At 44.6% G+C, this 17,051-nt stretch overlaps 2 protein-coding genes across 14 annotated transcripts in view; one reads left to right on the forward strand and one right to left on the reverse strand.

The window, feature by feature from the left end:
* The window catches only part of GPX7 (glutathione peroxidase 7), a 29,953-nt gene extending 21,319 nt beyond the window's left edge, over positions 1 to 8,634 (reverse strand). The window contains exon 1 of the mRNA XM_073357716.1: positions 8,397 to 8,634. Coding sequence (XP_073213817.1) covers positions 8,397 to 8,633 — 237 coding nt within the window. The 5' untranslated portion in view covers position 8,634. The remainder of the gene's footprint in view (positions 1 to 8,396) is intronic.
* Positions 8,635 to 14,344: 5,710 nt separating this feature from the next.
* Positions 14,345 to 17,051, forward strand: part of TUT4 (terminal uridylyl transferase 4) — a 76,176-nt gene continuing 73,469 nt past the window's right edge. For 9 of the 13 annotated variants that reach the window (XM_073357688.2, XM_073357694.2, XM_073357696.2 and 6 more), the window contains exon 1: positions 14,345 to 14,536. The gene's annotated coding sequence lies outside the window, so the exon portion shown is untranslated. The remainder of the gene's footprint in view (positions 14,537 to 17,051) is intronic. The other 4 variants (XM_073357699.2, XM_073357700.2, XM_073357698.2 and 1 more) reach the window with 3 other exon arrangements.

The following is a 17,051-nucleotide window of genomic DNA, read 5'->3' on the forward strand; positions in this document are numbered from 1 at the left end:
TTTACTTTTTGTCTCACTTGTGCACTCAAATTTTAATTATTTAAGCCATTGATTATTTAGTAAAACATGTTTCAGAGTAACAGCCGTGTTAGTCTGTATTCGCAAAAAGAAAAGGAGTACTTGTGGCACCTTAGAGACTAACCAATTTATTAGAGCATAAGCTTTCGTGAGCTACAGCTCACTTCCTCAGATGCAGGAAGTGAGCTGTAGCTCACGAAAGCTTATGCTCTAATAAATTGGTTAGTCTCTAAGGTGCCACAAGTACTCCTTTTCTTTTAGTAAAACATGTGAGTTTAATGTAGGCTTTCTTTTCTCTTACCCTGTCCTGGAATTTTGAATGTGAGTCAAGTGCACCATCTAGTGTACAATGCAAACAATTAATCCTTGACTTTTCCAAAAATATTTTCATAAAGCTGCAACATGCATTAGCCTTTGCTGGACCTTACTATACTAGACTTTCCTTCTTTTACTTAGAAAATCCAAGCATTCTAATCTTAAACTCAATATTGCAAAAAATATTACATACTGGTGTAAGTCATTTACACATTATGGCTCTCTAGTGGATGGATCACAGAGAGGTTTATTAATTTACTACTGCCTTCAAGTTAACAGATGTGGAATTTTTAGCTGAGGCAGCAGAGCCTTGTATAAATCACAGGTCTTGGGTTATATACCCAACAATGACCTATCCAGAAACGACAAATTACACTGGTTTGCAGACTCATTATCCAAAAAATCCAGTGCTTTGTACAGTAATTAAATATTTTTACTTTATTTCTACACATAATACTAAATTCTCAGACTGCAGAGAGATCTGATTCATGCAGAACACCTAATGTTACTCCCAGCAGTAGAATAATACTTTGCATTTGTATACTGCCTTTCATTCACGATTCTCAAAACATTTTACTACCATTAATTAGTTTAGCTAAGTATACTATTGCGAGGCTTATATATAATAGGTAGGTAAGTGCTATAATACCTGGATGTGTATACTGAGGCTAAAATTACACAGCAGAGAAGTGGAAGAGAGGGGACCAGAACCAAAAAGTGCTGACTACTACATATATGTAGTAACCATTAAAAAACAGTGCCTCCCAGTTTCTGCTGAGTACAGTGACAATGAAACCAATAAGAAAAGGAGTACTTGTGGCACCTTAGAGACTAACCAATTTATTTGAGCATAAGCTTTCGTGAGCTACAGCTCATTTCATCGGATGCATTCAGTGGAAAATACAGTGAGGAGATTTATATACACACAGAACATGAAAAAATGGGTGTTATCATACACACTGTAAGGAGAGTGATCACTTAAGATGAGCTATTACCAGCAGGAGAGTGGGGGGGCTGGAGGGGGTGGGGAAAGAAAACTTTTTGTAGTGATAATCAAGGTGGGCCATTTCCAGCAGTTTACAAGAATGTCTGAGGAACAGGGGTGGGGTGGGGAAGGGGGAAATAAACATGGGGAAATAGTCTGAGGAACGGGGGGGGGGATAAAAACTATTTCCCCATGTTTATTCCCCCCCTCCCACTATTCCTCAGACATTCTTGTTAACTGCTGGAAATGGCCCACCTTGATTATCACTACAAAAGGTCCCCCCCACCCCCACCCCCGCTCTCCTGCTGGTAATAGCTCATCTTAAGTGATCACTCTCCTTACAGTGTGTATGATAACACCCATTTTTTCATGTTCTGTGTGTATATAAATCTCCTCACTGAATTTTCCACTGAATGCATCCAATGAAGTGAGCTGTAGCTCACGAAAGCTTATGCTCAAATAAATTGGTTAGTCTTGTCTCGAAGGTGCCACAGCTGCTACTCTGAAAAATGAAACCAATAAAACCTTTAAAATAAAATATGAGCTTTCCTTGTTTACCTCAAGATACAAATTTCCTTATTTTCTGATAGCTCTTTATGATTGGCTCACTGCACTTCATATCTAATATAGGTAGATCATATAATGCTTCTGTTTTATCCTAGATCTGAAGAAGAGCTCTGTGAAAGCTTGTGTCTCCCATCAACAGAAATTGCACCAGTAAAAGATATTACCTCACCCACTTTCTCTCTCAATGTCATAGATAAAGCAGAAGTAGGTTGCTTTGAGATGGAATAGACAAAAAAAGCTGGCATTTCATCTCCTTGGCTGATTCTCTTATAGCACTTCTTCACAGCCTAGGCCTTGTTTCTACGCACTTATATGACTATATGGCAGAAATATCTAGCACTTATGTAATATATTTCAGTGGTAGCTGTCAAAGTGCTTTACAACAGAGGATAAATATCATCATTCATGGGGGGAAAATGAGGCATGGAGAAGTGAAGTGAACTTGACCAATGTCACCAAGAAGGTCATTAGCCGAACGGACAATAGAACCCAGTTCTCCTAGTTAGCCTAAATCCAATCCATTGTACTATTCTGTGAAGGGAGACACATTAAGACCACATGTGGTCTTAAGAACGCAGACAACCGGCACTCTGTGAAAATAGTAAAAGAGACATTCTCAGGAACATCTCTCACATCTCCTGGGCTAAAAATACTTTATTTATTTAAGGCAACCGGGACAAGATGGACCACAAGTTAACTCAACAGATTCCTAAGAAATACTGGGCCAAAGTTGTCCTATGTGTAAACCCATTAGTCCTACTAACCATTTATAATGTATCTCCACCATTGCTTTGGCCTGGATGAAATGTTACACTTGTTCATGCATGTGAGATGCATGTCACACTGTAGTGGCTACAACCCACAGAGACTACTTGCCCTAACATTCCTACAGTAAAGAGGAGCCCTCCTTCTGCTCAAGTGGTCAGAGCCTCTGTTTTTGGAGCAGGGGGTTCTGAGTTTTATCCCCATGGATGACTACAAGGTCCATGGGACCACAGTTTATGGTGCGACAGACTCTAACCATGGAATCATTACCTACCTCTGAAAGAGAGTGCATGTGGATGTGTCACTAATGCCCAGCCACAGCAAGAGGATGGGAGATAAGGGAGATTTTATTGTTCTAATCTCATTTAAATATTTGCATATGAGTAGTCAAGTTTCAACTGGATTGAGAAGGGTGGGGCCCCCTACATGTGAGTCTCTGCTGTTCCACTCAGAATGGGGGGTCTCCACTTTCATGGCATCCTTTCCTCCTGGCCTTCTCACAAGGAGCCCATGAAAGGCTCTCATGGGTGTGAGAACCACATTGAGGAACTGGATGGTCTTGTGGTGGGTGAGTGCTGGTCAAGGTGGGGACAGCTGAGTCCAAGAAGGAAAGATGATGCTTCCCCAGTACTTCTCTGTGGTGAGAAGCCCTCCATTATGGGAGATCACGGGATTGGTCACCCCTAGAGAAAGTGCTAACTACATAGCTGCAACGAAGCTGCAAACCCAGAGGTGGAGCAGGGGCATGAGATGTGAGAATGGGCCCTGCAGCTCATTCTGCAGTGGGGCAAATACCCTCTGTCCCTTGATAGAATGATTTGTGCGGAGTAACTTTGGAGAAAAAAAAGGAGGACTTGTGGCACCTTAGAGACTAACCAATTTATTTGAGCATAAGTTTTCGTGAGCTACAGCTCACTTCATCGGATGCATTCAGTGGAAAATACAGTGGGGAGATTTATATAAATATATAAATTATATAAATGTATATAAAATACAGTAGGGAGATATAAATCTCCCCACTGTATTTTCCACTGAATGCATCTGATGAAGTGAGCTGTAGCTCACGAAAGCTTATGCTCAAATAAATTGGTTAGTCTCTAAGGTGCCACAAGTTCTCCTTTTCTTTTTGCGAATACAGACAAACACGGCTGCTACTCTGAAACCTAACTTTGGAGAGTTTTCCTCCTCAACTTCCCCCCAGGAGATTCTGGCTCTGCATTACTGAAGCTAAAGAAGGTATTTGTTCCTTCAAAAGCCAGAGCTGCCACAGCTGCCCTGCAGACAAGATGTGCTCCAGTCAGAGCATTTATTGACTCTTGACAGACCCATTGGAAGAAATTATGGGAACAAACTATTGAAAAAAAGCCAGCTATTGTATAATAACAAGCAATTTGATGGTATCCCATATATATTATGTCCATCTGGGAGAGACACCACATTATATATTTACACATTGTTACATATATATATATATAAAACAAACTACACTTAGACAAACATTAATGTTTGTACAGCATTTAGCAAGTTGTGGGTACTCCTGGAAACAAACAAATACCTGGGTGTGCAATGGATAAAATTCTCCTCTATGTTGTGGGCCAACGTGAGGCCTATGTACCACTTAAGTGCAGTCTGAATTGGTGGGTGGGTGGGTTGGGAGCTTTGGTCAAACTGGATCTGGGCCTCATTTAGTCGAAATCTACCAAGGAGCTTCCCTTTTGAGCTTAGATATTTTTAACTCTTTTCCCACAATCCCCAACTTCAGCTCTCATTCCTATTGGCAAAAGTACAAGGATCACATATAAGTAGCACAATGACATAGAATGGAGTATGCAAGAAATGTCCTTAAGTGACCACAATCCTTGCATGAAACCATGTGCAATCGATTCTTGTGTGCCAGGCATTTTCTCTGCAACAACAGTTTAGTAAATATCAAACTGGAAATATACATACTTTTAACGGCGAGGATAATTAACCATCGGTATAGATTATCAAAGGATGTGGTACATTATTTATCACTTGGAGTCTTTAAATCAAGAAACTCCCTGAAAAAGCACAAGAACAAATCTGCACAGACACACCCCTGGAACTCTGATCAGGGGTATTCTATCTGCTACCCAAGATCCATAAACCTGGAAATCCTGGACGCTCCATCATCTCAGGCATTGGCACCCTGACCGCAGGATTGTCTGTCTATGGAGACTCCCTCCTCAGGCCCCTATGCTACCAGCACTTCCAGCTATCTTCGAGACACCATGGACTTCCTGAGGAAACTACAATCCATCAGTGATCTTCCTGAAAACACCATCCTGGCCACTATGGATGTAGAAGCCCTCTACACCAACATTCCACACAAAGATGGACTATAAGCCATCAGGAACAGTATCCCCAATAATGTCATGGCAAACCTGGTGGCTGAACTTTGTGACTTTGTCCTCACCCATAACTATTTCACATTTGGGGACCACGTATACCTTCAAATCAGTGGCACTGCTATGGGTACCCGTATGGCCCCACAGTATGCCAACATTTTTATGGCTGACTTAGAACAACGCTTCCTCAGCTCTCGTCCCCTAATGCCCCTACTCTACTTGCGCTACATTGATAACATCTTCATCATCTGGATCCATGGAAAAGAAGCCCTTGAGGAATTCCACCATGATTTCAACAATTTCCATCCCACCATCAACCTCAGCCTGAACCAGTCCACACAAGAGATCCACTTCCTGGACACTACGGTGCTAATAAGCGATGGTCACATAAACACCACCATATACTGGAAACCTACTGACCGCTATGCCTACTACATGCCTCCAGCTTTCATCCAGACCACACCACACGATCCATTGTCTACAGCCAAGCGTTACGATACAACCGCATTTGCTCCAACCCCTCAGATAAAGACAAACACCTACAGGATCTCTATCAAGCGTTCTTACTACAATACCCACCTGCTGAAGTGAAGAAACAGATTGACAGAGCCAGAAGAGTGCCCAGAAGTCACCTACTACAGGACAGGCCCAACAAAGAAAATAACAGAACGCCACTAGCCATCACCTTCAGCCCCCAACTAAAACCTCTCCAACACATCATCAAGGGTCTACAACCTATCCTGAAGGCAACCCATCACTCTCACAGATCTTGGGAGACAGGCCAGTCCTTGCTTACGGACAGTCCTCCAACCTGAGGCAGATACTCACCAGCAACCACACACCACACAACAGAACCACTAACCCAGGAACCTATCCTTGCAACAAGGCCCATTGCCAACCGTGTCCACATATCTATTCAGGAGACACCATCACAGGGCCTAATCACATCAGCCACACTATCAGAGGCTCGTTCACCTGCACGTCTACCAATGTGATATATGCCATCGTGTGCCAGCGGTGCCCCTCTGCCGTGTGCATTGGCCGAGCTGGACAGTCTCTGCGTGGAGGGATGAATGGACACAAATCAGATGTCAAGAATTATAACATTCAAAAACGAGTCAGAGAACACTTCAATCTCTTTGGTCACTCGATTACAGACCTAAAAGTGGCAATTCTTCAACAAAAAAACTTCAAAAACAGACTCCATGGAGAGACTGCTGAATTGGAATTAATTTGCAAACTGGATACAATTAACTTAGGCTGGAATAAAGACTGGGAGTGGATGGGTCATTACACAAAGTAAAACTATTTCCCCATGTTTATTCCTCCCCCCCCACCCGCTGTTCCTCAGACGTTCTTGTCAACTGCTGGAAGTGGCCCACCTTGATTATCACTACAAAAGGTCCGTCCCCCTCTTTCCCAACAGATCTCCTGCTGGTAATAGCTCACCTTACCTGATCACTCCCCTTACAGTGTGTATGGTAACACCCATTGTTTCATGTTCTCTGTGTATATAAATCTCCCCACTGTATTTTCCACTGAATGCATCCAATGAAATGAACTGTAGCTCATGAAAGCTTATGCTCAAATAAATTTGTTAGTCTCTAAGGTACCACAAGTCCTCCTTTTCTTTTTGCGGATACAGACTAACACGGCTGTTACTCTGAAACTTATCTTTTTAAAAGATATGCTCTTGTTCAACCAGAAGATGTTACACTAGATGCAGTAATCACCAGGTGAAATCTACAGTCTGTATTATGCAGGACAGACTAGATTATCATAACAGGCCCTTCTGGCCATAAACACTTACAAAAAAGCACTATGAAATTTGGACAATACATCTCCACTAGATGGGGCACTGGAGTGGGAGTCAGGAGACCCTGGTTCTGTTCCTGGAGTTCTAACCACTGACTTGCTTTGTTACCTTGGACTAGTCTCTTTAACTCTGTCCTGTAGTTACACAATACAGTACCCATATTGAGTATTTATGGTCCCACATTAGATTAAACTTATTTTAAAGGTAGATTAGTATATTTGGTTTGTTCATAATAGCTTCCTTATGGAATCACTATAGGGCAGAGTTAAAATATTTGGGTACTTTCACTGTGCATTTTCATTTCTTAACATGTGTGGATTATTTTTTAAAGTTTAACTTAACTCTGAATTTTCTGGGTTTCTAATTTGCTTATTTTTGGAATAATTACAACGTTCTTGTTATTTTTTTTCACTCTGAAATTACTGATATTTACTCTCAACCTTAACTTCAGTTTAACATATTTTTTGGTCTGGAAATTTCCGTGTTTTCTTACTTTATTAATATTTTCATAAATGAACACTAAACAAGAAACTAAAGAAAATGCTATCATGTGACATCTTTAATGAGTTAAAGACCGTAGCATCAACCTTAGGTCCTCCTCGCCAATTTTAACTTTTACAGCCAAATTCACAGGTACAGTCCAGCTGCCTTGTGCCACAAATAACATGGAGCATACTGGCAAATAAAGCCCGGTTTACAGTTGCTTTTCTCTCCACCATTCTAACATGAAGAACCAGCCCTGATTTGCCTCAGTTTCTAAATGCATATGCTGACTAAGTTATTTCTTAACCTTTGAATATACATAATTGTGATAAATTTCCTTATGACTATCGTAATCACATTTAAAGAACTTAAGAAAATGTGTACATCTTTTGGGGAGAGAGTTTCATTTAGGACTCCCTGAGTAATATGTCAGTAAAATTTAAATTAATTGTTTTTAAACAGATCTGCGGTCTTGCCCCTTTCCTCACACTATCTTTAATGTCTATAATTTAATTGTAGATTAATATAATAATTTGCTTTATGTTCTCAGTTTCGTTTATTATTATGGTGCATTACTTGTTATACTTCTTAAACACCATCCTCGTTTTTCCCTTCTGCCTCAAACAATATCAGCAAAAGTCAAGTCTTTCAAATGGGGAAATATCTTGAAATACAGATTTTTGCTTTAAAATGCCACATGCTTCCAATCATGGAGAAATGTTTTCATGATTAATCATAGACATAATAGAGTACTATGTATAGTGAATGAACGGCAAGCAACCCCGTGTGCCACGTATACAGAGCAGCCTACCCAAGGAACAGAGTCACACACATAGGGGTTAGATAGCAAACGTTTTATTAAAAGAATGGAGAAACCTATGGAACGATATCAAAGTAGACATGCAAGCAATACTCCAGATCCGTTACACAAAATGCACAAATGAGACACTATAAACGTGCATGCATGCAAATTAATGTACAATCTCTGGATCCCCAATCCCTTATGCAAGCATGCAAAGATGGGCTGGTTAGTTATAGTCTGCAATGAGAGCAGCTGCTAATCTCCTTGCAAACTTACCGAGCCTCTGTATTTCTCCAGAGAGACTAGTTTGCCCCTGATGTTTACCAGTTTAAATGTGTAAAAATCGTTCTCTTTCTGCTGCGAGGCGGCGAATGCTAAGAAAAACAGCGCGGCTACAGCAAGGAGCATGGCTAGAGGGATGAGAAAAACTCTGAAGAAGGAGGAGGAAGCCCTGTGCTCCACACTGCCCTCAGGATCTAGCATGCTGCAAGACAGCTGAGCATAGTGCTGCATAGACCACTTGCACAAATCACACAGCACTGCCGGAAAGAAAGAGCTGTTGCAAAAGGGCTTGCAACACTGGCTCTCTCAAGATCTGGGAGCGTGGCTGTGTCACGCAATGCTCCGAGGGTATGCAATTTCCAGAAATGTTGGGGGATAAAAATATTTCATAAAAAAAGTATTGTGTGGTGTAATAGTAAATAAGGCCAGTTGTAGGTGCATACATATAAATGTCTGGCTCTGTGCTGGTCCTTTCAACTCAGCTAGCATTAGTAGAATGACTACTTTCCAAAGGGAAAATGGGACACTGGGTGAGGCTAGCCCTTCAAGCCCTCACCTTCCTCCCTCTCCCCCAACTGCTGCGTGGGGCTAACCCGAGGCTCCCCCCCCCCCCCCCCCCGCAGGGCTGACCCCAGCCGCTCGCCTAAGACTCCCCACACCACCACCTGTGCAGGGCTGACCTGAGCCGCTTCCCCGCGGCTGCCCCACACAGCTGGCCAGAACCGCTTGCCTGAGGCCTGCCTAACCCACACGTGAACACTTCTTCCCCCCTGTGCAGGGCTCGTGTCACCACTCCCCCCTGCACGTTTCTCTGCACCCCACTTTTTTACAGAAGTGGGCATTTTTCCTGCTTGCTTTTGACCCCTTATGTGGGTTAAAACATCCCTCATTAGGCCTCTGAGCTCTGTGTGGCAGAGCAGTTTCACCAAGGAGCGGTTAAGGGTCAAGTCACTTATTCAACCCCTGGAGTCTGGGGGCTAGCAGGGTTTTCCAGGTAAAAATGCAGGAGCTTGGGCCTGGAACTAGTAACTAGGGTTAAACAGTGAGTTTGGCGTGAGAGCCTTGAAAGAAACAGCAAGACACCTACTTTTGGGCCTTGCAAGAGATTTCTTTGCTAAAGGGAGTTGCCTGTGTGCCATTTATTTTCACCCTTGTTTGAAGGAACTGGACATGTGTACTTGTAAATAAATTACACCAAGCAAATACCTGACTCCATGTCACCAATTTCTGCTCCAAGGGGAAACTGACTTGCTATGTCAGGAATTCAGCTACTCTTTGGCAAAGGGGGAAATAACCTGTAGTGTTTTATAATGAGTAAGGTAATAGCATATGTATAGTATATTGGAAATTGATCCCTTGAATAGGAAATTAAATTCTGTAATCTAGTAATTTGTTTTCGCTTTTGCATGTAGTTTTGCAAATTTTAGGGGTCTACATTAAGTTTGGATAGGTGAGTGGGGCAGGATTATATGGCAATGGAGAACTAGCTGAAACATTTGTTTCCTATGTTTTATGGGATGTTCCACATTTCTGCTAAATCACGCTACCTGTTCTACTTCCCACCAAACTGAGCTATGTTCCACAGATGAGTGAGAGAAAAAAATCCCCCCCCCCCCAGCAGCCTAGGGAAAGGTCCACTGAGTTGGGAACCAGGAGTTCTGATCTCCCCTCTACTGACTACTGTTATATTTCTATGCACTTGTGATCTTTCATTATTGAGCAAAGGCTCCTGCCATAGAAAGGACTCAGGTATCATTCCCCTGTTTTACAAATAAGTTAACTGAGAGGTTTCATACAGTCATTTCAGGATAGCTGGGAATGGAACCCAGGTCTCTCCTATTACTCTGGAGGGAATTCTGTGCCAAAAAATTAAGCACACATTTTAAAATTCTGCCAGGGGAGTGGGGCTTGATGGGGTGGGGGTCCAGGTGCAGCTCGTTGGGGGATCAGTGGGGTAGAGATCTGGGGGGCTCAGAGGGTCCAGGTGTAGGGGGATAGGGCTTGTCAGGGGGAAGGTTCGATGGGCCTGCTTAATGGGGGCGCCCCAGCTGATGCTGAGGGGACGCCGCATGCTGGGCTTCCACTTCTCCCATCCCCTTTTCTTCTCCATTCCCCTCCCCTCACTCCCACATACACCCCTGCCCTATTCCACCACGCCCCACCTTCCCCACTGCCTCTTCCCCCCACCCCTTCACCACTCTCCCCTCCCTTACCCAGCCCCACTGCGGGCACTTCCTGTTAGTACAGAAAACAGGAAGACTCGCAGCACACAGAAGGGGAATACGACGGGCACTAGGACCCAGGAGACGATGTTCAGCTGCAGAGTCAGCGGAGCCCAGACGCAGCCTTCTTCAGCTGGGGAGCTCTGCGCTGGCAGAAATGGGGAGGGGGGGCAATGATAGGTAACTCAGTTGCCCCCCCATGCCTCGCCTCTGTTTGGAGGGGGACAATCCCCCCCCAGAACTGTGCCCATGGTTGATCGCCGCTTCCCTGCCGTTTTCTGCAGGGAAACACAGAAATTCTGCGGGGGGGCGGCGTTTTCTGCAGGCACGCAGAATCCCCCCAGGAGTACCCGACGGCAAATATAACCTTATCTGTTTTGTCACATAGCCTTTCAGTACAAAAAGTAAAATATATTATCCTTGATACGTTGTCTGTAACCACTAGACCATATATCACTGCCTTAACCCCCAGATCATAGCCTCTTCCAGAGCCAGGAACTGATCTGAAGATTCCTGATCTCAAGAATTCTTGTGATATTGAGCAAATAGTTGCGTAACCTAACAGCAAAGTATGCCAAGTTCCCCTTTAGTGACTGGTCCATATAGAGGACAACAGTTATACCCTTCATGCAAATGGTCATGGTTTCTGCTGGTAATCTGAAGATCCAGCATTCACACCTTACTGATACCCCACGTAAAGGTCTTTTTGGTTGCACATTTGGTTTTCCTGCTTTTTGTTTTTATAAACTCTCTTTAAAAACAATAAAAAAAAAACAACTGGTTTATTTGAGTGAGAATATATCCTTAAAAAACAATTTCAAACTTTTATAAACTCTCTTTAAAAACAATAAAAAAAACCCAACTGGTTTATTTGAGTGAGAATATATCCTTAAAAATCAATTTCAAATTTTTCAAATATAAAACAAGTTATATATTTTTTAAAAGTTATAATTTGTCAATTGTAGCATGTACAACAAAATAAAGGTGGTCCACATTTTTATGTAATTTCTCACATGTTGATCACTTCTTTCACCTGTAGTAGGAAGAGAGCCTGAGACATAAGCCCTTGTATCAGAGGCCTGGTATGAGGTCCGAGCTAATGTAGTGGTCAAAGCTTTGCTGACATAAAGCAAAGTCAGGTTGTGAGCAAGAGGAAGGCCCTGCTCACAGAATCTGGCAAGAACATGGCTGATATTGCAAAAACACACATTGCTAAGAGGTGGTAGGCACAGAGCATTCATGCAAACACATTCCAGAAGGGTGGTACCAGAACACCTCAATATCAACACGTTCCCTAAAGATAACAGGAACGTGCTGACCCATCTGAAAGATAAGGTCAGGATGACAGAATGACGGATAGAGATGTTTTGATTGAACCAACATGTACAAGGTAATGGGTGGTAACAACCTATGTCAGGGGGCAGCAATTGCCAGAGGGGCAACATGTAACTTGTTTGTATTGGGGTATAAAATGAAGTCTCAGAGGGAGTGTCTTTGGCTGGCCTAGGGGATAAGGGAAATTTCCACCACTAACTGAGCTAGTCCATTGCCATGGGCATACGTGTTAGTGTACCTGTAACCACTGAGCCAGGGCATTAGGACCATGCTTCGTTGACAATAAACCTGACCAAGTTCTTTTGCTGTGGTTATTGGGCAGTTTGATCAAGGAGCTGGGACAGCACACAGAAAAAACACACACAGATGCAGTAAAACATCTAACCACATCAACCACAAGCTTGTCTGAAGGTTGAGAGATTTGCATTTAACTGGTCATTTCCAGACTTCTTACATGTAAAACTTTTTTTTTTTAAGGTGTAAAATTTCAGTAAAGAAAGTAACATTTAGGTGTTAGTAGGACTCCATTGAAACACACTTGCAACATTAACATTTTTAAGAGGGTTTTTTTGGTGGGGAAATTTCCTTCTTTTGTAGAACTCTGTCAGAATAAAATTAAATATTATTATATCCATTTTACACTGCATGAATGAGAATAATGTTCTGTCCTGGCAGTGTAGAAACCTTAAAATGGACTGCTACTTTAAGGCCTGTTTACTCTGCCAATGTGGTGTAAAGCAGCCTTAACATAAATGAAAATCAGTACGATAAGCTATTGCTAGCAGGACAGTGGGGTGGGAGGAGGTATTGTTTCATGATCTCTGTGTGTATATAATGTCTGCTGCAGTTTCCACGGTATGCATCCGATGAAGTGAGCTGTAGCTCACGAAAGCTCATGCTCAAATAAATTGGTTAGTCTCTAAGGTGCCACAAGTACTCCTTTTCTTTTTTAGTAAGAATCTATACATTCTGATAGCTCTCAAGAGGCCCACCGAAGTAGGGCTCCCCTACTAGAGACTTTGAGTCCATAAGAAGTTTTGGGGTAGGGATTGAAAAAAGATCCATGGCACTGGGATGGAGGATAATGGATGGTGTAGGGGAATGCAGTGGAAGTCTTTTATCCACAATGAAAACTTTAAGTATGTTAAATGTGTAAAAGCTTTAAGGTGGTTAAGACTCCACCTTTCTTGTTTGCCTCAGTCTCCCTTCAACCCCCTCCATGTCTTTGAGCTCCTGCACACTCTTCACCCCCTCCCCTCTGTGTCCTGTAAAATGACATGTACAGTAACAAGCCAAACTGAAGAAGGATCTATTTCTTTCTGGGGAAGCTAGAGGATATTGACACATCAAATGTACAATGGTAAAACAGATTATACTTGAAGTGGCAGGTTGAAATCTGGGTTTGGGAGCTGACTCACAGAAAAGCCTTGGCTGATCTACAGAAAGAATTTCAGATGTTCTTGGCCTCCTACCGGGCAACAATCCTCACCCTTTTTCAACTGCACCAGGAGGGAGCACATTCGCTCGTAGGGATCATGCCATTTTTACAATGTATTTTTTTTTTGCATCTTGTCAAGAGCACATCTTGCCAGTGTGTGTAACATTCAATAAAATTAATGCAGTTATTTACTTAGACATATAAAGTCTAAAGCAATGTGCTATTTCTTCTAGTAGTAGCATACACTATTTTCAAGAGCTTCCTCTGAATCTCTTGAATGGTGCTATATTGATCCTCAATTCCCCTTTTTCTCGGGAGGCCTCCTTCAGCTGTTATTAGGTGCCAATGCCATAATCGCCTGCTGCTGGTGAGGGGCAGCGCTGGTTCATCCAGAGGTTTTGAGCTACCTAAACATCCCCCCGCTTCCCTCAGTGCAATGCCAAGGGCGGGCCCCACAGGCCAGTCAAGCCCCTGGCGAGGGCTGGGAAGCGGCCGCCAGGCTGTAGGGGTCCAGCCCCCGCCCCCAGCTGCAAAGAGGGTTTTACCGCCAAGGTCAGGCGGAGGCCAGAGCGGTTTCGTGAGGCGGGCGGGCACCTTCACCCGAGCAGACAGCAGGGCCTAAGGCAGAGCAGCAGGGCGGGGACTCCCGGCAGGCCCCACTTGGCGAAGCGCTCGTCGGCCTGGGACAAACCCCACAGCCGGCTGCCTCGGCACGGCAGGCTCGGAGCCACCTGTCCCGGGCTGGGGAGCGGGGGTGCGAGGCCAGGAGAGGCGCCTCCGCGGGGCTGCATCGCCAGGGGCCCATCATACGCCCGGCCCGCCCTTTAAGTCCCTGGGATGGCGGGGGGGGGGGCAGAGGTTTCTCTGCGGCTCAGCCACGCCCCCTTTCCCCTGCAGTGGGGGGTCAGGGTCTACCCCGCCTAGAGCCCCCCCCGGGGGGGCGGGGCAGGGGTTGGAGGTGCCGCCATCCCCCTCCCTCCGGGCAGGCGGAGGTGTGAGCCCCCTCCCCCCCACAATGCAGTGCGCGGCGCGGCTGACATGGCGGCCGGGCCGGATTGAGCCGCTCGCGTCGGGGCCTCCAGCAGCCAGAGCCGGGCATGGGGGGGGCGCAGCCTCAGCGCCCCTAGGGCAGCAGCCAGGTACCGGGCTCGGGGCGTAGGGGAGGCTCCTGGGAGCCCCGAGGCCTTCAGAGGCGGCCGCTGCTCCCCTCCCTGCTTCTGGGCTCTCCCCTCTGCTGGGGGCGGCGGCTCCTGGGGACCCCCGCCCGCCCCCAGCCCTTCCCCGCCTCTTCCCGCGGGGGGGAGGCTCCTGCTTACCTGGCACGTTCCCTTCGGCGCTCTGCTCCCGGTGCCCTCCTGTGGTGGGACTCGTCCCGCCCAGCCCTGCTGCTCCCGCTGGGGGGGGCTCCGCAGTTTCTCTCCCTGCTTCTGGCCTCTCTCCACTTGTGGGGGGGGGGAGGGTGTAAATCCCTATGGAGGGGGCAGGTGCGGGCACTGAATGCTCCCTGGGGGTGGGAGCCCGGGGCGGGCCTGCCGTGGAGGTCCTTGGGTGGGAGGCATGACAGCCAGGTACACAGCCTTAGCAGCGCTCTGCCTTTCCCCAGTCCCCTCGATCCAAGGGGGGCAATGGCTGGCGAGAGGAGAGCAGTAGCCCCATTCTACAGCTGGGGAAGCTGAGGTGGAGCCACTTGCCCGAGTTGACACCGGAAGTCCATCTCAGATCTACAACGCAAAAAGATCTCCCAGCTCCTGATCCTTGGCTATAGCCACTGTGCTATACTTCGTGTTTATTAATAGATTACTCTTTTGCAGATATGTTTTCATATCCTGTTCAAGTGATTGTTTTCCTCCTTACTTCACCTAAATGTATGTTTCAGAAGTAACAGAATTGTTCATGTTTCGCATTGCCGAAGAAGAATCCCTCCCCCCTCCCATTGGCCATTCTTCCTTGGGTAGATCCTGACAGGTGAAAAGGGTGTGTGTTTCAGTTGTGTTTGCTTAGCATGACAGAATAGCCTTGTTAAGATGCAAGTTAATGTGTTTGAAGCTGTGTTAGCAGGCCATGTTGCAGTCTGGGTTCCCCCACTAGACTGTAACCCAGCCAGTGAATGCAACTTCAAACTTATTAGCCTGCATCTTAACGTGACTTTTTAGTTGTGTTAAACTAACTCAGTTGAAAAACACACTTTTGTCCATCAAGACAGGGCTTTCTTGATTTTTAATCTCCATGGTAATTCATTATTTTAATGTTACATATGGAAGATAAACTGTCAGGGGCGGGCTTTATATGGTTTGTAAACTGGCATAATTCTCTGCTTTCTTCTTAGCCAGTTGCATTGTTTTTAAATCAGTTTAGGATTTCCCCATGTATTCTTTACTATCCTAGGAATCTTAGTGACAGTTACTGCACTTTGGTGCTACTTGTAAGGTTTTAAGAATCATATTAGCTGTTTCTAAGTCATGTACTAAAGTTTTGGGGGTAATGGAGTGGAAGGGATCTTTCTTTCCTAGAGTATGTAGTCATCCATCCTACAAGATCCCAATATTCCTTGCATACTGTACACAGGGATCACTTTAGCTAATCTTTTCCTGTCCTTGTGTTGGCTTAAAATAGGTACAAATGCAGCTGAATGAATACATGCTTTTGCCATATGTAGAGGATTTGTCAATTGGCTGAAAATGTCAGGTTACTTTGAGCCTTCTTTTAAAGAGGTCTCAAAAGTAGCAGTAAACACTGAAGATAAGGCAAAACAGGCAGATGTAGACTTATTTTCTGAAATATTGAGTTAATCATTAGAGAGGGACTGTGATACTAGGTACAATATTAAATTATATTTAAACAGGGATTTAATAACCTTGCATGTGCTGTCTCACACTACTTTCTGCTGATTTGGGTTCCTGGACAATATGCATTAGATCCAGGATTCCTCCCTCCTGTTTGAATCTACTGAGAAGTCATAATATTTCTGACTTTCATTGAGACTTGTGCTCCTAACTCCTGTGGGTGCTTTTGATAATCAAGCCCTAAATGGTTATGACGTTATTTCCAAGGAACCACCCAATCACAGAAGTATGACTTAATTGCAGCATCTGGCAGAAGAAGCTACGTTTTGTTAAGGAAACCTATCAGGTGTAATTCGTAGCATTTGTGTGCGTGTCCTACCAGGTGTAATTCGTAGCATTTGTTTGCGTGTCCTACCAGGTGTAATTCGCAGCAGTTGTGTGCGTGTCCTATCAGGTATAATTCTTAACAGTTTGGAGGAAGAGATCTCTTATCCAAACATATCAGCAATTCTACCTCCTGCAAAGTAATTGCTTGTTGTATAATAGTTCTGCTAAACCTACCCCAGTATGAAAGTCCCCCCTATAAAGGTGATTTTTCGGGTGAAATTATGGCTGTCCAGTGCACATAGGAGGAGTGGAAACAGGGAGTCCCTTTCTCCACATGGTGTATCTCCAAGACCTCCATAGGAAGGAGCCATGATTTGGCTGTCTGCACTCTTGCCTGCAGTACAGAATTACTCACAAGGGGTATCTGGATAGTCGGGGACAAGGCCATGGTGGTCTTGTTCTACCTATGCAGAGAAAAATGCATGGAGATCTGTTTTGGGAAGAGTTTCAAAATGGGGGTGGGGCACAATTTGCCAATGAGCAC

This window comes from Lepidochelys kempii, chromosome 8 (assembly GCF_965140285.1).
Source record: "Lepidochelys kempii isolate rLepKem1 chromosome 8, rLepKem1.hap1, whole genome shotgun sequence".
Lineage (NCBI taxonomy): Eukaryota > Metazoa > Chordata > Testudines > Cheloniidae > Lepidochelys > Lepidochelys kempii.